Source organism: Sinocyclocheilus grahami, unplaced genomic scaffold (genome assembly GCF_001515645.1).
Source record: "Sinocyclocheilus grahami isolate Dianchi unplaced genomic scaffold, SAMN03320097.WGS_v1.1 scaffold1106.1, whole genome shotgun sequence".
In the NCBI taxonomy this organism is placed as follows: Eukaryota; Metazoa; Chordata; class Actinopteri; order Cypriniformes; family Cyprinidae; genus Sinocyclocheilus; species Sinocyclocheilus grahami.
Window position 1 is genome coordinate 387,204 of NW_015506285.1, and position 14,054 is coordinate 401,257.

Sequence of the window (14,054 nt, forward strand, 5' to 3'; positions counted from 1 at the left end):
CTACACGATTTCTGCCCAGATTTAGTCTGGACAAATTAACACTAGTGCCAGTCTGCAGATTTGAGTCGACAGATTAGGTATTAGTCAGGTTACTGGCTTCACGTAGTTAACTTTTTTGATAATGAAAATGAAACTGAGGGCCAGATCCGTTCAATGCCAGGTAATTTGTTCGGCCAGGAGTTTTGTACCTGCCAAACTTCCGAATTACCCCAACCATAAAAGAACGATCCATTTTTATTTGAGCAATATTTGCTAGAAACATCTTTATGAACGGGTACATGATTCGAGGAATCAAATCTGAACATTTTTTTAAAACATCAGGCTTCATACACTTAGCGACTTTGTAAATGTTTAGAGAGAGAAATACTAAACGACTGAAGCCTGGAACACACTACACGATTTCTGCCCAGATTTAGTCTGGACAAATTAACACTAGTGCCAGTCTGCAGATTTGAGTCGACAGATTCCATAGAAAATCGCGTAGTGTATGATGGTCACAGACTGATGTTTGGTATTCGCAGCCGATTTTAGGTTCTTGCTTTTCAAATGTCAGCAAGTACTATTAGTTATACGTGTCGTAATGCATGACCTCCTGAATTGCACTGAATACTACTGATACGCCTCGTTTTACTACATTATCATCATATCTCCAGACCACTTACCGCTCAGAGCCGCGCTCCTCAGCACTGTAGCGCGACCGCTGGCGTAAATTTTAATGTGTAAAATAAATAAGCAGTGCCCTTCCAACTGAACATGTTGGCTCCTGGGTTGGAATCTCACTTCAGATGGAACGTTCACTTGTGAAGTCTACTTCATAGGGCACTTAAACAGGCGACTACTAGAACATGCATTAATTTAACTACTTTTTCAGTTGAGTTTGTCCTCAGGCCCAGCTGTACAAAACGCTAGGTATAATTATAAACTAATTAATTACTAAAGGCTTTCATACCTAAAGTAGTTTTGTGGAACCCTTCAAGCATGGCATGTGAAAGTAAGTGGAATTTAAAAACTTAACACAGACACGGTCAATCAACATTTTTATCTCTCATGTTAGCAGGTATAAAGTTGTGTGGCCCATTTACTTCCACTGAAAGTGTCTTACAGTAACTGTTGTGGTTTTTGCAGTTATTAAACAAAACACATTTTTTGAAATGGCAAAATTATTTTCTGTGGTAATGGACATTCAAGTTTCACAGCTGCCGTCAACAGAGCTTCAGGTGAACCCGAAACATCCCTTTAAAGCAGCTGAAGAGATGCACAGATGAAGGCGTTAAAGGGTTAGTTCACCCAAAAATTAAAATTAGGCTGTGTTTTACTCACCCCCGAGGCATCCTAGGTGTATATGACTTTCTTCTTTCAGACGAATCCAGTCGGAGTTAAATTAAACATTGTCTTTGATCTTTCAAGCTGTTTAATGCTGCTCAGCGGGTGTTGCATGCTTCAGTCCAAAAGAAGTGAAAAAAATAGCCCATCCATAAAAATAAAAAAAGTCTCACACACGGCTCCGGGGGGTGAACACAGGCCTCCTGTTGCGAATCCATGCGTTTTTGTTAGAAAAATATCCATATTCATAACGTAATAATCACTTTAATGTAGCTTGCGCCAGCAGTCCTACACAGAAGCAGCTCCGGGCGGATGACGCATGAGGTCAGCGCTGCGCATGCGCCGGTGAGTCTCGTGAAAACCAACGTTTGTTAACAGCAGCAAAGGAAGCAAAGTTTCCTTACTTTAGCAAAGCAAAACCAGTCTCCTCTTGGCTCATATCGAAATCCTCTGACATTCTTCTTTACAAATCCTCGTTTTGTACTTCTAATTAGTGACCGTTGTTTTGTTCTCTCTGCGTTCATCACTTCTGAGCGGCGCATGCGCAGCGCAGACCTCATACGTCATGCTCCCGGAGCTGCTTCTGTGTACAACAGTGAGCGCAAGCTACATTAAAGTGATTATTACGTGTCACTTCTGAGCGGCGCATGCGCAGCGCAGACCTCATCCGTCATGCTCCCGGAGCTGCTTCTGTGTACAACAGTGAGCGCAAGGTTGAACTAACCCTTTAAAGTCTCTTCACTCATTCTAGCCGTATATAATATGTGCATGTACATATAACGTTGTCCATCATAGATCAAAGGTGTGTGTTGGGGAAGTGGCGCTTAAAGTCTCTTCCTCATCTTTCCTTTCTTGGAGCCGCCTCGACCAAAGCCGGATCTCATGACTTCCTGCAGGCGCTGTCTTCCTTTGGCACGGAGCTTCTTCATGCCGCCAGTCTGCAGGAACTGCTGCTTGGCTTTGCGTTTGCGCTGCTTGAGGATCTGCTCGCGGTTCTTCAGCTCGGATCGCACGTGTGAGTCGCTCCGCTGCTGGGCCGGCTGTGCTTGAGCTCCTCCTCGTCCCCTGCGACCTGCAGAAACCGCAACACAAATGCTCACAAACAGAGCAGCGGTGGCTGTTGTAGAATATTTCTGGTCAGAATAAATTGCTCTGAAGACGTGGTTAGACCAGTGTTCCCCAAGCAGTGTGCCGTGACAGGTTGCCGTGGAAAATTATCAAAAACTTCCCCTCTATTATATTTTGTTATTATAATTTTAAATCAGTGCTATTGGTCATCGCTATGTCTGTTTGTGGGTTTTACAAATATTTAACCAATGAAAAGCATTCAAAAGAGCTTGTGACTAAACCTCGTAACGCCATATATCGGCTAATTATGCATTCTTTATAGCAACTTGTTTACCATATTCTTCATTCTTTCAAGCATTTATTTCTATTAATAAATTTAGATTAATCTTTAGGGCTACTAAAGTTTGAACTAAGGTTCATATGTACGCATCTAACCTCCGAACCGCGCAGCAGATTCGTTCTGAATGAATCTCTTCTCAAATCGTCCCTCCCTAACATTTTCGTCTCGTTTTTATTCGTTGACTAAAATGTCAATAGATTTACGTCATACTTTTTGTCATTCCAAAACAGTTTTAGTTCGTTATCGTCTCGTTGTCATCAGTGAAATAAATGTTGTTGACGAAAATTATTCGTCAGCAAAATGAACACTGCGCCAATATAATTTTGTACATTTTAAATATAAGGGTCAATTTTTTTTAAAAACTGAGATGTATGCATCATCTGAAAGCTGAATAAATAATCTTTCCATTGATGTATGGTTTGTTAGGATCGGACAATATTTGAAAATCTGGAATCTGAGGGTGCAAAAAAAATCTAAATATTGAGAAAATCATCTTTAAAGTTGTTCAAATTAAGTACTTAGCAATGCATATTACTAATCAAACATTAAGTTTTGATATATTTACGGTAGGACATTTACAAAATATCTTCATGGAACATGATCTTTACTTAATATCCTAATGATTTTTGGCATAAAAGAGAAATGTATAATTGTGACCCATACAATGCATTGTTGGCTATTGCTACAAATATCCCCCAGCGACTTAACACTGCTTTTGTGCTGCAGGGTCACAGATGTGAGTTCTTAAAGGATGATCAATAGCTGTCATATATGTATTTCTAGCTCCTGAACAGATTCTCTTCATATACGAGTGTTTTTCAAGCTTTAAATAGTTCACTCTGTTCTAAGCTCACTGCTATCCTTACACGCAGTTAGATTAATCATAGTACATAATATTAGAATAGTTTTCACTTGGGAATAGGCAAAATTCTTTGTATTATATTGAATCAAGATCAATGAAAATATTCTACATGACAAGTAATGAATGATTTAGACAGGAAGAGGAAATCCAGCGGGACTGAATGAGTTTACAGCACAATCTTCTGTTCTTACCGCCGAAGCTCCTGCCTCGGATCGCTCCTCCAGGTTCTCCATCCGAGTCTGACGCTCTGTCATCGATCTTATACTTCTTCTTCCACTCTTCATAACTGGACCAGAGTCAAGAAACCCACCTGACAAGCGAATTTCAGCCTCAAGCCTTTACAAATCTACATAACATCAGCACCGAGTCTGTTAGGGCTGTCAAATAAAAATCAGAATTTAAAATATTTGTAGAATTTAAAATAAAAATCCACAATTTTAGATGTGCATCGGGCAGCCTTACTAGTTGCACACGAGATGCAATGAGGAGCTGCGTTGTTTATTCAAAATATTGCAGGAAAAGAGAACATAAACGCGGAGATGTTGTAGTTTACGTCAAAACTGAAACCAAGCCGTTCCCACGCTGGTGCGAACTGGTCTTTGCCGTGAACGATTCATTGGGGATGTTATTCATTTAAAGTAGTTATGAAATTAAAATTCAGCTTATCTATTTTCTAAAAGCATGCTATAGAACTTATTGTGAACTTGTGTGTTTTTAAATATTTAAATTTTTTTACCTTAAACTCCGCCCCGCACGCTCTTTCAAGTGCCACGCCCACATCTCAACATCCAATCAACAACAGATATTTATTCCTTTCAATAATCTGTTTAAAAACTTGTCTAAACATTAAAGGTGCAGTAAGTGATTTTATGAGATATGCTGTTGACATCTGAAATCACCAAAACAATCGGGCCTCTACCCAAAAGGATCAGTCTGCACCAAATTTATGAAAATGCTATGCAGCACAGGCCCCGCCCCCAACATGAGTGGACACACCCCTTACTGCCGATTGGCTACAAGTGTTTTGGTGCTCAATCCGTTTCTCAGAAATTGCTTAACATCATCACCAGATTCTGTAAAGCTGCTTTTAGAAACAATGTAATGAAAAGTGCTAAACAAACAAAACAGACTGTTTTCAAGAAGGATACAAGCTCTTCTTCCTCTTTTTGCTGTTGACCACCTGTCCACTTTCTGTCCTGATTTTCTTGTTTTTGTCCTCTTTGCCCATGTCTCGGACGAAGCGCTTCCTCTTGCGATCCCTGCGGTGAACACGTGTAATTTCAGCATAAGCAGACAGCGCTGCGTGTGGATTAATGGGAAGGAGCTGCTCACCATTTCATCAGGCTCTTGTTCTGGTTTAACGTGTTGCTCTCGTCACCCATCAGGTCCAGAACCGCAGAAGAGGCCTGCTGCTCGAAAGAGCCGCCGTCACCGCCGAGACTGAGCCTGAACACACACACACACACACACACACACACACACTGAACGTCTATGCTTCCCACTGAACATGCAGAATAATGCAGTGGTGCTGTCGTACCCGCGCTCGGAGTTGAAGTCTTTGGGTCTGTACGGGATGTAAAACTCCTCATCTTTTCCTGATTTTTTGTTCTGTTTGCTCTTCGGTCCGTCTACTTCATTATCTTGCTTTCGTTTTTTCCCTCCAACCACTTCTGAGAACACAGTCTGGAGAACATGTGGACAAAAAATACTAATTGAAAATACTTTTGACAATATGTGTCCCTGCAGCACAAAAGCAGTGTTAAGTCGCTGGGGGATATCTGTAGCAATCGCCAACAATACATTGTATGGGTCAAAATTATACATTTCTCTTTTATGCCAAAAATCATTAGGATATTAAGTAAAGATCATGTTCCATGAAGATATTTTGTAAATCTCCTACCGTAAATATATCAAAACTTAATGTTTGATTAGTAATATGCATTGCTAAGAACTTCATCTGAACAACTTTAAAGATGATTTTCTCAATATTTAGATTTTTTTGCACCCTCAGATTCCAGATTTTCAAATATTGTTCTATCCTAACAAACCATACATCAATGGAAAGATTATTTATTCTGCTTTCAGATGATGCATAAATCTAAATTTTAGAAAATTGACCGTCATGACTGGTTTTGTGCTCCAGGGTCCAGGGTTCGTACACATTTTTACCAATACATTTCCATGACTTTTGAGACAATATTCATGACCTAAATGTTCCATTATTTTACAATACGAATAAAAATCTGTTCAAATTATCATAGCATATGTTAACTAAAATGAATGACTATTAACGCTACTCGTTTGCCTTCTTGTTTTAGTAATAAGTACAAGCTGCAACTGCGCCAGACCTTACTCCACATTTCACATCACTGAATATTATCATTTATTTAACTGTGTGGCCAGGATGGCCATTTTGGTGTCATTGTGTGTATTTTTGCTGCTTAAATGCAACAAGCTGCGCTTTAGAGCCCTGCATTTCAGCCCGAGCACAACGGCCCCAACTTATGTATGGCTTCGGGACAATTTTCATGTCATAGCTCACACACGGGCCAGGCATCAGGCTTGCTTCCTCCTTATGTTTATATTTTAGACATCCATCAATTATTATGGTGATGACAAAGATTTGCGGCGCTGGTGGAAACAACAGGAGACCGTGCTACCGCGACTGTCACGAGTGGCTAGGACGGTGTTTAGTGTCCAGCAGCAGCGAGTGCTGGAAGAGTTCCATAATGTCTTTAAAGCATGCTTGACAGTTTTTGTTGTTGTTTAATACATTTGGTCAAAATCTAGAAAAGATTATGCTGTATTGGCGAAGACCCTCATGTTTTTTTTCTTTGAGTAAAGAAAACACTGTACTTTATTATTATTATTATTATTATAGGCAAAAAAAAGTTTTTAAAATAACATTATTAACTATAAACGGAAATGTTCAAATACCAATTCTGAGTGAACCGATCAATTATTTTTTTTCATTTAGTTTTTAACCCGTTTTATGCTATTGACCAATATCGGTATCGGCCAATAGTTGTTTATTAAAATCGGTATCGGCCAAAAAAATAAATAAAATCATATCGGAGCATCCCTAATATTAAATGTCCAAATCTGAAACACACCTTCTTAATAAAACATACCATCTACAGGAAAGATGAAGAACCCAGAAGATGACCATAACGCACTTGTTTCAAGAAAACGCTTCATGTGGCTTAATGCATTATAACAATGATATTAAAAGACCGAATTCGTCTGTACAGTGTATTAATAAAACATACAGGCAAGCAAGCAAGCCCAAATATATGAATATGTACACAGCACAAAGTTTTTTACATAATGGTTTTCTATGGGTGAGAAAATGTAAAAATGTCCTATTTGTATTAGGGTGCCGTTATCTTACAATGTTTCATGTTTTTCAGAAATCGTATCATTTTATTAGGACTTCGACTGATCACACAGCCCTCGTTCAGCTCAAGACTAAAGCCTGATATTTAGACGCAGATGTCGTCAGCGCATCTGAAGCTCTGCAGGACACTCACCTGAAGCTCCTCGTGCTCCTGCTCCTCCTCGGTTCTGGTTACGGCGGGAACGGCGGACTCGACGATACGCTCCGCTCGCGCTTTAGAAAACTTGTCGAGCAGTCGATCGTCTCGTGAGCGCTTGGCTCGCATCACCCCGCCGGCGCTGCTTTTGTTGTTGGCGTTGATTTCAAAGATAGTCTGAGGAAACAAGAATATGATGCAGCTGATCCTAAACACATCTGAACTGGTTTATACAGCGCTGACGAACCAAAACAGACACGTGCACACGGGAAACGAAACGCTCTCGAACCTCATCTGAACTTGTGGTTGTGATTGGAGAAGATTTAGAATCTCTAAACAAAAGTACTGCTGAAGAACATCACATTCTTGCATTCTAATCCGGAGGAACGTACAGTAAAAGTTATTTCCGTATTCTAGTGAGATCTGTTGGAAAGTCTTGCTAATAAACTCATTGTGAGCTCCACAGACATTTATTTACATGACATTTATATTCAGTCGTTTAGCAGACGCTTTTATCCAAAGTGATTTACAAATGAGGACAACAGAAGCAATGATAAATCAACAAAAGAGCAATGATACGCAAGTGCTATGACAAGTGTTAGCTTAACGCAGAACATGCAGCAAGGTTTTTTTTATATAATAAATAAAAAGAAAACAGATAGAATAGAAAAAGAATAGAGCAAGCTAGTGTTAGAGGCCCTTTTTTATATTAAAAAGTAATATACTGTAGATTAAATTAAGAGACCACATTGATGCATTGCATTTCCTTTCATTTTTCCAAGTTTTCTTTACTTGCACTTCAAAGGGTTTTAAAATCTTAAATGTACCTTCATAAAAGCTGCAGAAGCCCTGCCTCATGCATGGGTCATACGGAGCCATAATGTAAGGATTTTAGGGTGTTTTAGTCATTTTTTGCAGCTTGGCCATAAAGCTTTCCTTTACATGAGAACAGCTCAGATTCTGCCACTGCATAAAAAATTAAGATAATTGCGACTTTTTATCTCGCAATTCTGTTTTTTTCCCCCTCACAATTGCAAGTTTACATCTCGCAATTCTGAAAACAGATAGAATAGAAAAAGAATAGAGCAAGCTAGTGTTAGAGGCCCTTTTTTATATTAAAAAGTAATATACTGTAGATTAAATTAAGAGACCACATTGATGCATTGCATTTCCTTTCATTTTTCCAAGTTTTCTTTACTTGCACTTCAAAGTCAAGTCACCTTTATTTATATAGCGCTTTTAACAATACAGATTGTGTCAAAGCAACTGAACAGCATTAATTAGGGAAATAGTGTGTCAATAATGCAAAGTGACAATAGTAAACACTCATTTTTCAGTTAAAGACAGTTCATCATTGAATTCAGTGATATCATCATCCAGCTCAGTTTAAATAATATCTAAATTAAATTAAAATCTTAAATGTACCTTCATAAAAGCTGCAGAAGCCCTGCCTCATGCATGGGTCATACGGAGCCATAATGTAAGGCTTTTAGGGTGTTTTAGTCATTTTTTGCAGCTTGGCCATAAAGCTTTCCTTTACATGAGAACAGCTCAGATTCTGCCACTGCATAAAAAATTAAGATAATTGCGACTTTTTATCTCGCAATTCTGTTTTTTTCCCCCTCACAATTGCAAGTTTACATCTCGCAATTCTGACTTTTTTCTCAGAATTGAGCGATCTAAACTGTTAAAATCTGAGAAATTAAGTCAGAATTGTGAGATATAAACTCGCAATTCTGAGAAAATATCAAGTCTTTTTTTTCTCCTCAGAATTAGACTTTATAACACAAACGCTGACGCAATTCTGACTTTTTTTTGCAATTGCGAGAAAAGAGTCAAAATTGTGAGATAGAAAGTCAGTTACCTTTTTTATTTTTTATTCTTTGGCAGAGACGGGCTTCCATTTTGAATTCTCGATTCAATTCACGATTCTGATTTCACGATTCAATTCACGATTCTGATTTCACGATTCTGATTTACGATTCGATTCACGATTCTGATTTCACGATTCTGATTTACGATTCTGATTTACGATTCGATTCACGATTCTGATTTCTCAATTCGCTTTCTCGATTCGAGATTTAGATTTCTCGATTTAGATTTCTTGATTTCTCGATTTAGATTTCTCGATTTAGATTTCTCGATTTAGATTTCTCGATTCAGATTCACGATTCTGATTTCTCGATTCACGATTCTGATTTCTCAATTTTGATTTCACGATTTGATTTTTCCATTCGCGACTTTGATTTCACGATTCGATTCCTGATTTTGATTTCACAACTCGATACATTTTTTAACAAAATGAGATTTAAGACAAATTGTGAATTAAATGTGTTATTAAATTTAATAATAATAATAATAAATATATTAAATTATTATTGCTTGGACAAAATGCTGCACGTTTCTTTGTGAAATTGAAATATAACACTATAATAATATACTAATATAGCACTTGCATATTACTGCTCTTTTGTTGGTTTTGATTGCTTCTCATTTGTAAGTCGCTACTTTTTTCTCAGAATTGAGCGATCTAAACTGTTAAAATTTGATTTGATATTGTTTAAACCAGTGAAGTACAGTACCAACACTTTTGTTGGTTTTGATTGCTTCTCATTTGTAAATCGCTTTGGATAAATGCATCTGGTAAATAATAACATTTAAATATCATGTAAACAACAAAACTAAATTGAAATTTTAAAACAAACCCCAAATCAAATAACACAAAATAAATCTCTTCATATAAACAAACTAAGGCTTTGTCTGTGCTCTTAACATTTAACATTAGAGGCAACCGCTGCATTTTAATCACGATCCAAACAAAGATGCTGCATACATGCAACACGAGCAGTTTTTAATCTAAATTAGGTTGTATCATTTCGAAATCTGAAGCAAAAACAGAATGGTTTGACTTCAGTTTTGTGAAACTATACATAAAAATATCTGCATGAAACCGAAACAGCAGACGAGCTGAACGAGACGCAGATGCACTCTCTGCCAGCAGGTGGCGCTTAAAGCCTTTCCTTGGTTACCGCTGTAAACAAAGCAGCGCTGCACTTATGAACTTTAATATGCATTATACAGAGGCAAGAGGAAAATAAATACCATCTAAACTTTTCTAAAGACAGTATGTTTGCCTCAGACACACATTCATATAAACTCCTACACCTAAATGAATCGCGATTTGTTTAACATCTCAAACGATTTGAATCGTCACATATTTGAATCGATTTTCATACCATCTAAACTTTTCTAAAGACAGTAAGTTTGCCTCAGACACACATTCATATAAACTCCTACCTCTAACTGAATCGTGATTTGTTTAACATCTCAAACGATTTGAATCGTCACATATTTGAATCGATTTTCAACCAGCTCGCGATTAATCGTTACGTCCCTACTGACCATAAGAGGAAGAACTGAATAATAAACGACGTACAGATTTAGCCTTGTAGCCCTTGATGGAGTCCACCATCAGCAGCCGGTCCAGCTCCATCGGCTCCAGTCCAGAACCTAAAGCACACAAAATATGAAGTTTCACAAGATCAACACAAGGTGGCAGCACGAAATGTTAGACCAGATGCAGCAGTAAAACATGAGTGATCATTTGATAACTCGTGCGCGCTGCCATTTCTTTCGGGTGGAAAACAGGAGAAACGTTGTGAGACAACAATGCAGTTATACTCTTCAATCCACAAATCACCAGCATTTACTATGGATTTACTGCAGTAACCGTAACTGTGGTATTGTGGCAGAAATGTAGGATATTCATAGCCAATTTTATATATAGGTCAAGGGAATGTAATGTAAGGGTGCAACGAAATATAGGCCAAATTACAGATATTTTTGTTACAAGCAGGATATGAAAAATAACTTTTATATTGATAAAAACCACACTCACCCAGCAGAGGGTGAACAGCCATGGAGGACAGCTCGGTGTTTCTGGCTCGTTTGATGGACTCGGCTGCGGGGTTGGGCCGAGACTTTAGGTACTGCTTGTAAGCGTTCTCAGAGATGCGCCGCAGGTTCTGGAGATCCAGCGAGTTCTCGTGAGCCGTCAGCAGCTGCGACTCTTCATCGTCCAGGACGCTCTGAGGAACACGGCCGAACACGCCGTCAGCATCTGAAGACCGAGAGACAGAGCACAGGGCGTACATTTCATCTAACAATAAACATAACATTTCTCAAGTGCACTTTTTGAAGGGGACACAAATAATACAGCCAAAATTATACGTGTAAGGATAGATACGTGTACACACAGCATGGAGACGGTGTTTAAATATGAGCTCGGTTCATATCTTCACCACGCGGTCATATTATAATTATTTAATTATTTTGTCCTCCACATAGTATTTTAGGTTTCGTCTGGGACTGAGGACGTCTCTTATTTAGATATTGAAGCCCACTGATCTGCCACTTAACATCATGAGAAAACCCAACACATCGGTAGATCAATATTAGCCTAATATCAGCTCACACACAGGCTCATCGCCGTGTTAGTTGTACTGGGTGACTTACTATCCAACTAGCTACGGTATTAAACAAGCTAAGCTCATAGAAAAATACATTGGATCTCATCATTTTTTTGTCATGAGTAATGTATTAATGATCCAGCATCATCTGTATGTGTCGGTGAGGGAAAGGGGGAAAGCAGGCAGTGGACCAAACCACTGTGAGGCAAGGGAGGGGGGGCTCAAAACGTTTCTAAACTTAAAACGTTTTTTTGTGTTTATATTGTTTTACTACTTACACAATTATTTTAAGTATATGTCCATTGTATTATTTACAATACACAGAGCATTAGCTAAATATATATATATATACACACATACATACACACTACCGTTCAAACGTTTGGGGTCAGTACATTTTTTATTCTTTTGAAAGAATTGAAAACTTTTATTCAGCGAGGATGTGTTAAATTATTAAGAAGTGACAGCAAAGATTTATATTGTTAGAAAAGATTTATATTTTGAATAAATTCTGTTCTTTTTAACTTTTTATTCATCAAAGAATCCTGAAAAAATATCAGTTTCCAAAACAATATTTGTCAGCACAACTGTTGATAATTCTAATAATAAATCAGCATATTATACTGATTTCTGAAGATCATGTGACACTGAAGACTGGAGGAATGATGATGGAAATACAGCTTTGCATCACAGAAATAAATTATATTTTAAAGGATATTAAAATAGAATCCATTATTTTATATTGTAATAATATTTTGCAAGATTACTGTTTTTTTCTGTATTTTTTATCAAATAAATGCAGCCTTGATGAGCAGAAGAGACTTCTTTAAAAAAACATTACAAGTCTTACTGATCCCAAACTTTTGAACGGTAGTGTATATATCTAAACAGAACATGATGTGCACCAGTACAGTTATTACTTGGTTTTAGTTTCCGTGCGTCCGTAGCGTTTGCCGTACCTGGTGTGTGTTCGAGGAGGGCGAGCTGAACGGGTCGACCCAGGAACAGATGAAGGTCATAGAGGAAAGGCACTTCATCAGAACACACCAGACTGAAGGCGGTTCCTCCTCTGCCGGCGCGAGCCACGCGACCTGAAACACGAGACGAGTGTTAGAGCTGTGCCTCAGAGCGCTGGACCACGGTCAGTCCGATGCCACACACACCGACTCTGTGCAGGAAGAGCTTGGACTTGGACGGGAAGTTGTAGTTGATGACGTTGTCCAGCAGCGGGATGTCAATGCCACGGGCCGCCACGTCCGTCACCACCAGCACCATGGCCTTGCGGTGCACAAAGCGGCCGATGTTGATCTTGCGGGCCGTCTGGTCCAGAGCGCTGTAGATGTAGGCGCACTCAATGCCCTCAACCGTCAGGAGCTACAGACACAAACACAACAGATGAATAAAGCCCTGAATGTTTAGCACCTCAGTATTTGAGCGAGCTCTAATTGCATTAGTCAAGTCACCATTATTTATATAGCAACGATCGCTTGGCTCATATCACATCAAACCGTGCAAATTATTTTTATTATACTTTGTTCTCAAACTGTTAATGTTAACAACATCAGCATTGTGTGTAGAGTTCAATTTCTGCAGTCTAATCTCTAATTGTCATACCATTTGAATTTCATATGAAGAAATTCTTTTAACTCTTATAAAGCAAATTATTCTTCCTTTAAACTGGTTCTCTTTAAAATACAAATCTTGTGTAATCCCAGGCTATCTGTAATCAGAAGCACATTTAAAACTGGAATATAATTTAATTTCATTCACGTGTTTCATAAACACATAATCCTTTCTGGATTACAATCCGCCATCAAAATTATAAATGTAATTATTCCAGCTGCTGTGAGCAAAGGCTATAAACGATCCGTCACCTGCAGGATCATCACATGCGATATAGTCTACTATCCTGGAAAACTCCTTTACGTTTACAGACGTGCTCGAATTTCCAGCCAATTCCTACCAGTACCATTAAAATTAGAAAACATTATTATAAGATAACCGCTGTGAATCGGGCTGAAGTAAGACGTTTTGTTTTTAACACTGACCGGGTTATGTACTTGCTCATCTGTGTCCCTGGAGCACAAAAGCAGTGTTAAGTCGCTGGGGGATATTTGTAGCAATAGCCAACAATACATTGTATGGGTCACAATTATACATTTCTCTTTTATGCCAAAAATCATTAGGATATTAAGTAAAGATCATGTTCCATGAAGATATTTTGTACATTTCCTACCGTAAACTTAATGTTTGATTAGTAATATGCATTGCTAAGAACTTCATTTGAACAACTTTAAAGATGATTTTCTCAATATTTAGATTTTTTTGCACCCTCAGATTCCAGATTTTCAAATATTGTCCTCTCCTAACAAACCATACATCAATGGAAAGCTTATTTAATCCGCTTTCAGAAAAATTGACCCTTATGACTGGTTTTGTGGTCCAAGGTCACAAATATT

The 14,054-nt window shown here is 38.3% G+C and overlaps 1 protein-coding gene across 2 annotated transcripts; it reads right to left on the reverse strand.

The window, feature by feature from the left end:
- Positions 1-2,031: 2,031 nt before the first annotated feature.
- Positions 2,032-12,979, reverse strand: LOC107566861 (ATP-dependent RNA helicase DDX54-like). 2 transcript variants are annotated; one of them, XM_016252421.1, is made up of 10 exons: positions 12,759-12,979; positions 12,555-12,686; positions 11,025-11,246; positions 10,563-10,636; positions 7,124-7,303; positions 5,131-5,276; positions 4,926-5,039; positions 4,742-4,852; positions 3,785-3,879; positions 2,032-2,395 (listed from the first exon to the last, which is right to left on the reverse strand). In XM_016252421.1, exons 1-10 carry the CDS (start codon positions 12,868-12,870, stop codon positions 2,148-2,150), a joined length of 1,434 nt encoding a protein of 477 aa, XP_016107907.1. In that variant the 5' UTR covers positions 12,871-12,979; the 3' UTR covers positions 2,032-2,147. The 2 variants fall into 2 exon arrangements, with proteins under 2 accessions (XP_016107907.1, XP_016107908.1); XM_016252422.1 differs by lacking the exon at positions 7,124-7,303.
- Positions 12,980-14,054: the final 1,075 nt, after the last annotated feature.

What these genes read in the sequence shown, in the direction of transcription:
- LOC107566861 (XM_016252421.1), bottom strand. Translation starts at nt 12,870, where the DNA reads ATGGTGCTGGTGGTGACGGACGTGGCGGCCCGTGGCATTGACATCCCG. An exon ending in CCTCCTCGAACACACACCAG is followed by an intron (nt 11,247 to 12,554) that starts GTACGGCAAACG and finishes CTCGGTCTTCAG; the next exon opens with ATGCTGACGGCGTGTTCGGC. An exon ending in AACAAGAGCCTGATGAAATG is followed by an intron (nt 4,853 to 4,925) that starts GTGAGCAGCTCC and finishes TGTTCACCGCAG; the next exon opens with GGATCGCAAGAGGAAGCGCT.